Source organism: Cryptomeria japonica, chromosome 6 (genome assembly GCF_030272615.1).
Source record: "Cryptomeria japonica chromosome 6, Sugi_1.0, whole genome shotgun sequence".
Taxonomy (NCBI): Eukaryota; Viridiplantae; Streptophyta; class Pinopsida; order Cupressales; family Cupressaceae; genus Cryptomeria; species Cryptomeria japonica.
Genome location: NC_081410.1, coordinates 193,466,421 through 193,478,757, shown reverse-complemented (window position 1 = coordinate 193,478,757; position 12,337 = coordinate 193,466,421). Strand labels below are relative to the sequence as shown.

The 12,337-nt window shown below is 38.1% G+C and overlaps 1 protein-coding gene across 1 annotated transcript in view; it reads left to right on the top strand.

Moving 5' to 3' along the window:
- The window catches only part of LOC131076992 (clavaminate synthase-like protein At3g21360), a 76,711-nt gene extending 65,644 nt beyond the window's left edge, over nt 1-11,067 (top strand). The window contains exon 3 of the mRNA XM_058014353.2: nt 10,354-11,067. Coding sequence (XP_057870336.2) covers nt 10,354-10,717 — 364 coding nt within the window. The 3' untranslated portion in view covers nt 10,718-11,067. The remainder of the gene's footprint in view (nt 1-10,353) is intronic.
- The last annotated feature ends 1,270 nt before the right edge of the window (nt 11,068-12,337 follow it).

The window sequence follows — 12,337 nt, the reverse complement described above, 5'->3', positions numbered from 1 at the left end:
CCCACGCCTTTTGCTGCCCTGAAATATAGTTTCTGAGGTATCCCTCCACCCATTTGTTAACTATCTCAGTCTGGCCATCAGTCTGAGGGTGGTAACTGGTGCTCGGTGTAAGCTCGGTCCCACAAAGTCTGAAAAGCTCCTGCCAAAAGTGGCTCAAAAACCGAGTGTCCCTATCACTGACAATAGTCTGAGGCAAGCCATGTAATCTGAATACCTCTCTAAAGAACAACTCTGCTACCTGAATAGCTGAATAAGTGGGCGTGATCGGATAGAAGTGAGCATACTTCGTCAAACGATCCACAACCACAAATATGCAATCACGTCCTTGTGCTCTCGGCAACCCTGTGATGAAATCCATGGACAAACATTCCCACTTCCTATCAGGAATTGGAAGTGGCTGAAGTAAACCAGCAGGGTATGTATGCTCCTGTTTATTTTTCTGACAAACAGGGCACTCTCTAACATACTGTAGAACATCCGCCTTGAGCCCTTTCCACGTGAAGAGCTCACGAACCTATCTGTAGGTTTTGAAAAACCCGGGATGTCCTGCCATCGGTTCATCATGAAAAAACCGCAGTACCCTCCTTCTCAACTCTGATCCTAGGATCAAGTACACTCTCCCCTTGTAGATGATCAAGTCATTTACAATTGTATACCTACTGTCCACTACTGACCCCTCTATCACACCTACAGCCCAGCTATCTTTGGCATACTCTGCCAATATAATATGCTGCCAATCCTCTGCTATCTGGACCATAGAATTTAGGTGGGGACGACGTGACAAGGCATCTGCAACTACATTCTGTGTGCCTTTGATATAGGAAATATCAAAGTTGTAAGCCTAAAGTTTGCTGACCCACTTTTGTTGCCTGTCATTTAAGTCACTCTACCCAAGGAAATGTCTCAAACTATTGTGGTCAGTCTTAATTCAGAACTTGCTGCCCACTAAGTACTGTCTAAACTTGGCCAGTGCATGCATTATGGCCAACATTTCCTTATCATAAATACTGTAGATCCTCTCAGGTCCACGGAGTTTCCTACTCTCATAAGCAATAGGGTGCTTGTCTTGCATAAGCACCACCCCAATGCCCTCACCAGAGGCATCACATTGTAACTCAAATGACTTCGATAAGTCAGGTGTAGCAAGTACTGGACATGAAGTCATGAGCTCCTTGAACCTCTCAAAACACTCTTGGGCCTCAGGAGTCCATAAGAAGGCACCCTTCTTCATTAAGTCTATCAAAGGTGCCGCATGGCGTGAATAACTGTTAACAAAACGGCGATAGAAACCACATAGGCCCAAGAACCCATGCAACTGAGTAAGGTTCACTGGAGTAGGCCAATCTACAATAGCACAAATCTTCTCCGGATCCATCTGCACTCCCTCTGCACTGATAATATGGCCCAAGTACAATAACTCAGTCATTCCAAGGTCACATTTGGATTCCTTGGCATACAAGGATTCCCTACTCAGAATGCTCAAAACTATATCTAAGTGACTGAGGTGCTCCTCCCAAGTACGACTGTAAACCAGTATATCATCAAAGAACACCAATACTGATTTCCTCAACTGAAGTCTGAAGACTTTGTTGATTGTGGACTGGAAAGTAGCAGGAGCATTGGTTAGCCCAAATGGCATAACCACAAACTCAAAATGTCCATAATGACAACGAAAAGCAGTCTTCTCAATATCCTACTCACGGACACTAATCTGGTGATAGCCTGATCTCAAATCAATCTTTGAAAAATAACAGGCCCCATGTAATTCATCTATGAGCTCATCAATACGCAGAATAATATATCTATTTTTGATCGTCCGTTTATTAAGGACCCTGTAATCAATACACATCCGCAATGTGCCATCCTTCTTCACCAAAACAACCGAAGAAGCAAAGGGGGACTTACTAGGCCGAATATGTCCTATGGCCAGAAGCTCCTTTATGGTTTTCTCTATTTCATCTTTCAGGCGCTTCGGATGTCCATATGGAGTAATCATCACTGGCTTCGCTCCCTCCTCTAGCTCAATGATGTGCTCAAAACCCCTATCTGGTGGCCTCCCTGATGGTATGTCACTGAAAACCTTGCTATGTTTGGTTCTCAGTATCTAAATGTCAGGATGATATTCAACTTTCTGAGCATCCTGCTGTATAGGCATGATCATACACTCTGCTACCCACTCAGTCTGATCATGGCATACAAGCCTCTCCATCCGCCTGAGTGTAATCATTCTGAAATTGCTGTCCTTAATTGCTTTCAGCACATGTGTTTTCTCATCAACAGTGAAAGACATCTCCATCTCCTGCAAGTCAAGTGTAAACTTCCCTAGTTCATGTAACCACTTCATACCAAGGACCGAATCTGTATCTCCCATCTGAACCACATAGAAATCAGTCTTGAACTCATAATTGTTTACACGTAATGGGAGTTGTGTAATCATCCTATTACACTTTAAAGTGTAACCATCTGCCACCCTCACACGGATGCCCTCAAACTCTTCTATCTGGATTCCTCTCTTCTCCACTAACCTGGCATCAATAAAGTTATGTGTGGCTCCGATATCCAGCAGTGTAATAACTTTCTAACCAGCAAGTACTCCTCTCATTCTGAATGACCCTTCCTGCTGAATACTCGTGAGGAGTGCCTCCTTAAGGTGTTCATCACCTTCTGCCTCCATCTTGTCAAGTTTCAGAGGACTGTGTGTGTCATTTTCAGCCTCTAAATCATCATAACCAGCAGGCTGACTTTCATGATCAGATTCTGAATCTTCATAATATGCCCACATTACTCTATTTGCCCTGCCCTTAGGCCTCAAAGGACAGTCATGGTTGGCATCATATGGACCTTTGCAATAAAAACATAGTTTCTTCTGCCTTAAATCGTTGAGTGTCTCACGATCTAAGAGGGGGGCTGCTGGCTTTGATTTGTAATAATTTCTAAAGTCCGATCTTTCTTTCCCTTTGCTGAAATTCTTATCGTCTTTGAAAGATGTTGATCCTTTTGACCCAAATTTATTCTTAGTGGCTGTCACATCCATACTCCGTGCTTTTTTAATGGCAAGTAGAAGTGTTGGGGGATCAAATGCCTTTACCCATCCTCTCAAAGGCTCCATGAGTCCCTCTATAAACAAGACTACTAATCGCTGATTTGACATGTTATTCACCATGCATGATAATTTCAAAAACTCTGAAACATACGCCTCCAAGTTCCCTGTTTGTTTCAGCTGTGCTAACTCCCGGAAGTAAGACTTTGGATCTTTCTTATCAAACCTCTCTACTAACAAATCAGCGAACTCCTGGTAGGTGGTAATCTCATCATGTTGGAGAGTGATGAGTCCGTTATGCCACCACTCATGTGCAGTACCGTCCAAGTGTAAGGTTGCGAACTTAATTGCATCCCTTTCAATCATGGGTCTCAGAGTGAAGTATGTATCCAATTTATGGATCTAGGACCTAGCTGTAACTGCACCGCTGCCATCATAATAAGGTAGAGTGAGCTTGCTTGTGGCAAACTCAAGATCTCTATGTTGGAAACGAGGCCTCCTCTCTTGCCTGTTTCTCTCTACCTCCCGTTTTTGCCTCATGAACTGATCAAAGTTCAAATTCTACCTAACATCTGGTGGAAGAAGACTCCACTCATCATGTACTGTCATAACATTATCAACAAAGACAGGCTCCGCCTCAGCTCTAGCAACATCCTTAGGTTCTTCTCCCAAGAAATTAGGCCTTGAAGGCTTGTCAACTGTGCGTGTAACTGCCATGTGAGGTCTAGGAATATTGGCTACACTCCTATCGTCCTCTGGTTCTTGATTGTTTCGGTTTGGAGGATTCATACACTCCATCATGGTGGTGAGTACCTGTAAAGCCTGAGCAACCTGTTGCTGCCCCGTAGCCATAGTCCTAAAAAATTCTCTAGTCTCTTCATCCTCAGTTCTGTGGCCTCTGGGTGGGCTGCCTGTATGCCTTTCACCCATGGTATCTGACTAGCTGTTAAGACTCTACTCTCCTTCAAGAAAAGCTCTACTGCGTGTGTAATACCTGTATGAACCCGTTTCCTATGACTGCATGTAATTGCTAAACCCTTGGATGGCAGGATTTAGCTCTGATACCACTGTAAGAACCTCAAAAGGCCCTCAACTCTGACAACTGAAGTTTAGTTGAACCTGTTGCGTTTAAGTTTGTTCTATGCAATTTTTTTGAACAGCAAGTATACTTTAACCATTACAAGCTCAAAAAGCAACTATAGGGAAAAGCTAGAAATCAATTCTAATTCAGTAATAAACTGATCAAACCCTTATTATATTTATTCAACCTTTATTTACCCTCAATACATAAACAAACAATAAAAGATAGGAACTGAAAAATACCAAGAATTTCTGGAAACCCCTATTTCTTCCTTGTTGGTCATACACAGTCTATTATGACAGCATGCTATAACTCACTCCAGACTGACCCAAAAAGCTTGCATGGTAGCTCAATGGATGACTCCCGGCTAGGCGCACCTTTTTTCTTTTTTTTTTTTTTTTTTTGGATCCCTCCAACATGCAAATCGCAGCCCCTTAGGTGACTGGCGCTACTCCCCAGGCAGTCGTATAGCCATCAATAAATATCTCCTTTGAGTATCTTTGTTTCCCTGTTTGTTGCTGCAACAAAATACTGATAAATAACAGTGCCTCTCAGACTAATAAGCACAAACTTGGTCCCTGAATGAAACCAACTGTAAGAGCAAGATCAACTAATATTTCATAGCCTCTGATGCTGTTGTACAAGAATCCCCTGTTTTCCTGTACCGATACCTCTGATCACTGCAGAAGAATCTTCTGTTGAAACCCTTGGCCAAAACTCTTCTCAGAGCTCCAAACAAAATATCAAAACTTAGCATAATGAAAAGAAGACCTAAAATCTTCTTTTATCTTCTCCACTTAGGGTTTGGCGAGATTCCCAAGAAGGGTGCGATTTGGCATTAAAATGATGTTTTAACTTTTATTATTTATTTTTGACTATTGAAGTGTCAAAAATAAATCACTTTCAATTTAATAAAAAATTGGCCCCATCTAATGAGAAATAGACCCTCACTTAAGTTATAACTTAAAGTGACTTTTAAAACATTAAAACATTAAAGTTCGCCAATTAATATTTAATTAAAATAATTAAATATTAATATCTCTCAAAGTATTCATTAGAATTGCCTGCTGTCAGAACTGGAGACTGCCAAACCAAACTCTGCCCCTGCCCAACCCACTGGCTATAAATAGCAGGACTGCTAAAAATAGAAAGTATCTCAAACGAAGTCCTGGAGACCTCAAATGAAAACCAGTCTTGGAGTGCTCGCTCTGAAAATGACAAATCAAACTCCAGAGGACCCTCTAACCAACCTCATCAGCCTACGAGGGTCGGTGATAGGCTAATCTACTCAGCTGACAGATGTCAACTAGAAGGGGACATCACATAGGTCTTCATATGTTTCTGTAATGCTTTGGTAGGTTGAATGTCCTTAGGACAATGCATTTGCTCAATTTTGGCTTGAAAGCCCTTGTAAGCCTAAAATGGCATAATCTTGCATTTTGATGAAAAATGCCTTGAATAGCCTTGTTTGGCATTGGGACATGTTAATGTAATGGTTTTTAGTCATCCTAGATGGTCTGGAGGAGAAAACAAAGCATATAAGGCAAAAATGCACTTGTTGGCAAAAGTTGTCAAAGTTGCTTGACAACTTTTTGCAACGTTGAGCAACTTTTTGCATTTTTGAGCAAAGGGTTGGTTAGGAAACCGATGGAGAGTTAGTTAGGACAAAAATGGCATATAAAATCCTTGAGAATGAATGTAATGAGGTTGTTGAACGCCTGGAGTTGATTGGAATACAATTTGAGACCATTTTTGAAGTTTTACATTGCATTTTTCAAGAATTAGAGTAGCAATCCATACTTAATGGATTGATTGCATTGTTGTACTTTGCTTGTTGTTTTGTATATGTTCTTGTAGTGCTCAGGAAGCAATTTGGTTAGTTTATTTGCAGGTTTGAATTGAGTTTTCAATTTTTCAAGCTCTCGGCCTGAGTAAGGGTTTGAGAGGCCCAAACATGGTTCCAGCTTGAAGTCCTTTGAGTTCTTCACAATAACCCTTGGGACTCGAGCCATGGAACCTCTGTACAATGTATATAGCTTTTATTTTCCTTTGGAAGTCATTGAAAGGCCAATGAGCATCATTTCCTAGGCGAGCTCAGTCATAGCCCAGTTAGGAAATCAATGAGATTATGCAAGTGTTTGCAGGAATGAGCAGGGTTGGAGTTGCAGAGTGTTTGGGATGAACAAGTGATGTGTGGCAGAGCATGTGTGTGAATTTGGAGGTGTGGCAGATCAAGGAAGACACCTAACCCTTGGAAAAAGACCAAAACAAGCCTAAAACCACCTAAAACAAGCATTTCTCGGGTTTTGTACTTGTACGGTTAGACTGAGATTTCTCACCTCATAAATTGGAAAGTACTTCCAAAAGGGTATCCTAATCAGCAAAGAGTTTGTGTGGGTCTTTGGAGAAATTGTGAGCAAATCCACAAAAACCGGTTAGGTAAGGCTAATTGGGGCTCTAGGGCTACTAGGCCTAGAAAATAAGAAAAGGAAGGAGCGATGGGGAAATGAATCAAACCCTCACTCAAAACCAGTTGATTATCCTTGAAAAAAATCACAAACACCTACTACAACCTCTACAAGCATTTGTTAGGAGTTTGAGAGTGTAAGGTTGGATTTACCCTTATGAATCTCAACCATGCTTGAGCAACCAGTGAGCACATCTTGATTGAGAGCACTCTTAGAGAGTTGAGGTGTCTAAATTATTAGTAGACCGGATGAACAATGAATGAAGCCCACTAGGACAACACCTGACTGCCCTTAAACAAGGAATTAACTCTCTTTGAGTATACCTCCCCATCAATGTGCCCATAAACTTCCCCACTAATAAGCAGATGTGCCCCTTCACTCACCACTAGATAGATGGAAGATACTTAATTTTATTTCTTGTAATTCATATGCACCCCACTAAGTAAGTGGTATTGGCTGGCTTGCCACATGGTGCTTTCTTTTGAGCACTACTTCCAATTAATTGTATTCCAGAACACCGTATGCTCTCCTTCCCCATTCTGAGATCTAGGTGATAAAAAAGTGAGAAGGATTTTGCATTGCATTTTACTTTCAATTGGTAAATTTTTTTTTTTTAAATCAGGGTGCTTATTACAACCAATAAGAGCAATGGGGTAATAAGGTTTATGATGTCACTTAGTAAGATTTGATGGGCCCTTCTAAGGTTTTCGAGGTAGAGAGAAAGGAGAAAAGAAAGGTAGAATTTCTTTAGTAGGGGCGAATAGTTGTTGGAGATAGGTTGGAAGAGCCTAAGAGAAAGAGCCTCCCGTGTTTTAAAGAAGTATATTTTAGTGGATTGGGATTTAGTGGATTGGGATCAGTAGGGTAAGAGTAAAGAGAAGGTGCATGAATAAGAGGATATTGAGGAAGATGGAGAGTTAAATCAAGGAGTTAGACTTGTCCCTAGATTGGCCTTTGTTTTCATGAATGTTATGATAGGGTGAATTCTGTGATGAGGAGTTTGCTTCTATTATTGAGCAACTAGCCAATAAGATGGGACGCATGGGAAATAAGATTTCTATTCACCTTAACATTCTATAATGGTTTTCGTTGGAAAGAAAAAGATTTAATCTAAACATATTCTTATTGCATCAACGTGTGTGGTGATCTTGGCCCAACCAATTTTGGTGGGTAATTTTCACATGGCACAATGGGATATTATGGAAGATTTATCAAGGAAAGCTTGAAGATATTGATAACTGTGAGCAAAATAACAATTCAAAACTGTGCTAAAAAAATTAATATGCTTCAGACAGGCTTAAGGAAACAGGAAAGCACATTGCAAGAAGGCCCTAGTTTGAGAACTCATGCTTAAAAGAAAGCAAAGGTGATTGAGTTTAAGAAGTCAAAAGACCAGTTCGTGGCTGATCACCTACAATTTCTAAATGACGAGTGGGAAGTGGCAGTTGGTCTCAACTCTTTGCCTTCTTCTCTTTAGTTTTACGATGTTTCGTTGCCGTCCTGGGCTGCCGTGGGGTTCTGATTTATGTCTACTTTGTTTCTATAGTGTTGTTAGCAGCAATTGCTCTCTTTTCTCTACTTTATTCCATTTGTTTTTACTAGGTTTATTTGTTGTTTAGGGTTGCTGTAGGGTTCCTAACTTTTTGTTGCAGCAGTGTTGTAGCTTTTGCTTAGTTCCCTATAAGGTTGCTCTTTTCGTAGTTTCTCTCGTTCTTGTTGTGTCTTTTGTAAAAGGTTTTGGGCCCCTTTTAAAAACCCATCTTTACAATTAATCAAAACAAAGAAAGACATATCTTCAAAAACATAGAAATTTGCTTTAGGAACAAAGTGACACAAGCTTCAAATCAACGGGAAAAAAAATTGCTTTAGGAATAAAGTAACACAAGCTTCAAATCAACACAAACAAAAGAAAAAGTTGGGAGGATCGGATACGCAAAACATTTTGTATATTGAATTTGAATGAACAAAACCAGAAAACATATATTGATGGACCTCATTTAAAAAGTAGTAATTGCCCTGCTAGAAATAATCTTACAGAATAAATTTTCACCGGGACCTGACTTTTTACATCAGCATATCAATTGACCTTTTCATCCCTTTCTCTCAAAACAAAATATGCAAATCTGTATAGACAATTTTATGCCTTGGTATACCTCTCTGCTTCTTGTCTATCTCAAATATATAAGAGGCCTCTTTTTGAGGAGCGTATTCTTTCTTGCAACAGTATATCAAGAATAATGGTGAGTACACACTCTATAAGTGAGAACTTTTTATTTCAGTTTCTTACGTAATAATTAGGACATAGACAACCAAAATAATGACATCGTTAACTATAACGTCATGTTAAATCAGATATCTTTCAATCCTTAAACATTTCTTTTGATTAATAATAATGATCATAGGAACATAATCATATGCTCCATAGAGTCGATGTTGACTCGACTCTGCAATATTACTCTTTTGCAGGGTGATATTTACCACCTCTGTTCTACAATAGTATACTGCTCTTATTGTGTCTATGCCCTCTAAATACATGATTCGATCTAGCCAACATAGTGAATTTGTTCAAAAAATGCATAAATGATTTTGTAATTACTGTAATTATGATATCTTCACTTTCTTATTGATTAATGCTTATAGGAGCGCTACCCAGTTCCTGCAGTTTAAAAAAATAGTGCTTAGCAATTTTTTTTAAACAAAAAGAAGCTCAGTTTATGAAGCCAATCTTTTTCTCATTTTTTATGCTTCATGATATAATTGTGTTAGTTGATTTTTAACATAATCAACTTGCAACCACACGTCACATTCTGGACAATTTACTTTGAAGCTCAATGACTCATGTGACCAGAAATGTGATTTTTCCACGGTCCATATTAGTGCACCTGAGTGCTTCTGGATTAAACTGAGTTCTTTTTTAGAAACTAAGAGTTAAATCCAGAAGCACTCAGATAAACTATCATTTGAATTTGTTACCTGACAAAATCTTTAGAAATAACCCCAGCCTTATAATTTATTAGAATCCCATTTTGACTAAGATATTATTGATTTTAATGGAAGGTACGCTTGGAGCACATCAAAAGTTTGATGTTAAATGAAACAATGCAAGCACACATATTGTAAGTTATTCAAGTATCTAGGATTTGCGAGTACAGAATAGCCTTGTTCTGATGCATGTATACAAGTTCTCTGTTGGTTAAGTGAAAATGCAAAAGAAAAGTAAATTGTCTAAATGGATTGATTGGTAATTTGGTACAAGCTGCATCTATCTGTTTGGTTTAGCTCGGAGGATTTGTAACATACTAAAGAGAATTCATTCATGGCATCCAAACTGACTTATACTGCCCACAGGCATCAGTTGACAACATTTGTGAAGATACCCCGTAATACATTTTTCTGATCAGATTCCTGGAGACATACTGACTAAATTAAGCACCTTAGTCCAAGCTACAATCTTATTGTTTGCTGAACCCTCGGCTAAGAGTGATCTATCCAGCCAAAAAAATTCCCTTACACCTTGACAAGAAACCAACAGCATCTAACCTAATTGTTTGCCGGAACCAGATGTCATTTTTCCATGCCTTAATAGATAAGGATTACCTCTGTAACTATGTTATTACTTGCAGTTCTAATATTCTAGTTTTTCAAATGTAATATACCATGCATTTCTTGAATAAATAGAATGTCCCTTCATAATATATATCAACATCGAATAGGGTGTTATTCATTTGAATTGGATTTACTCACATTAATGTCATGATATCCAGGGCAGCAAAGATTGGCACAAAGTTAGAATGGCTTGAAGATGGTAGTGCTAAAACTATTATGGGACCCATTTCAGCAATAAAATTTGACGAATCAAGGGATCGAAAGATCTGGTTTAACAGTATGGTGACTGCTTATACTGGCTGGGAAGATGCCCGTAATGTTCCTGAGAAGGCAGTAACATTTGGAGATGGGACTCCTTTGCCCAAAGATGTGGTCCATGAATGCCTCAAGATCTTGGAGGACGAATCTGTTGCCTTTCCGTGGCAGAAAGGTGATGTTTTGTTATTGGACAACCTGGCTGTTCTACACGCTCGCCGCTCATTTGAACCTCCTCGTCGGATTTTAGCTTCTCTCTGTAAATAAATCTAAACTACCTAGCCTATTAAATAACTTGGCAAGCCTGTAATCCTTGGATTCAATCTTCTAAATAGCTTGAGAGCACAGTTAGTCCAGGTACATAAACGATTGTCTATACTCGGTGCAAACAAATCTTTTTATGGATGAAATAAACACCAAGGCAGCCATGCACACTTTATAAGTAGGTACCTCGTAGACAGGTAGAAAGATTTTCTGTTTTACTCTGAACATAAAGAGATGCTAAGTTTGTATTCATAATTTTAAAAACTTTTTAAAAATTAAATAAATATTTTGTGAATAGGTTTATGAGGAGAGATGAATAACAAAATAGATAAAGTACAATATATTTTTGCTTCTTTAAACTGTAAAAAGATTAATAGATCGTCATTTTTATTTTTATTTTTATTGTTTTTATTATGTTCAAAGTTTGATTATTTATAAAGATGAATAATAATATTTACAATTATATTTAGTTCAATTTCGTAAGTATTTCAGCAATAGTTTTATATAAGAAAAAGAGGAGATTGTTGAGAAAATGGAAGAGTTTAATATCAAATGAAAAAGCAAAAAGATTAATAATTTAAAAAAAATTATTATTATAGTAAAATGACATTTTGAAAGGGTCTAAATTCTTGTACAAGAAGGAATATAGATAATTAAGCTCAATAAAACAACAAAGGGTAACCATCAAACACTAGCAATAAGATGACCACGTAACTATTAGAAATAGCTAACAAGGACAATAAAATACCCACAAACAAGTAGCCCAAAATTAAAGGGATTGAAGTCAAATTGTTCTAAAGATCTTTTATTAACTAGAACAATATTGTCTTTCCACTCAAATCTCTTTTTTTAAAGAATAAGAAAGATTCAAAGGGCTACATGCCTTACCAACCTTTGACCCCGAAGCCTTGCCATGAATCGTCATCAAAGGGGTCTCCATCACAACTCTAGGGGCTTCAAGAGCACACCCTCTACATCTATCATTTGCATCTCAATGGTGGTGTTACAATCTATGAACCTTAAAAATCTTATATTCTTTTATTCTATTGCACTCTCTATTTTCTTTAATTTTCAATATTCGATTACTTTAATTTATATTTTTCATAAGTAAAAATGAGAGGAAAGGGAGAAGTAGTGGAACAAAGGGCCATAATGTTACAATTTTGAGCACTTTTATCATCATTTTTTAAAGGTTGTTAAAAAAAGGTTATAGATGGTCTTAGGTCATTAATTCTTATTGAAAGACTATTAGTAAATTGAAATATCATATTGCAAAGTATCTACATGAAGAATATTAGAGAATTACATTAGCATTATATCATGAACATTGTATCGGGTGTTTAGCAAGTTTTCTTGAATTTTGTTTAATATTGATTTTAAGGGTTTGATTATATGGGTAAGGAAGTCCACATTCTTCCCTCTAGCTAAATAGAAAAAGACTCTTTACTTTTTTATTACATAACACTATTGAACAAGTACATCAAGTGGGGGAGAAGTATACAATGTCACGTCAATAGTAAATAGTTTTACTATGAAAGGACATAGAAAAGCTATCTTAGACTAGGCCACATGGTGATGCCTAGTCTTTTATCAACCATAATATAGTTTAGATTTTTCACATGA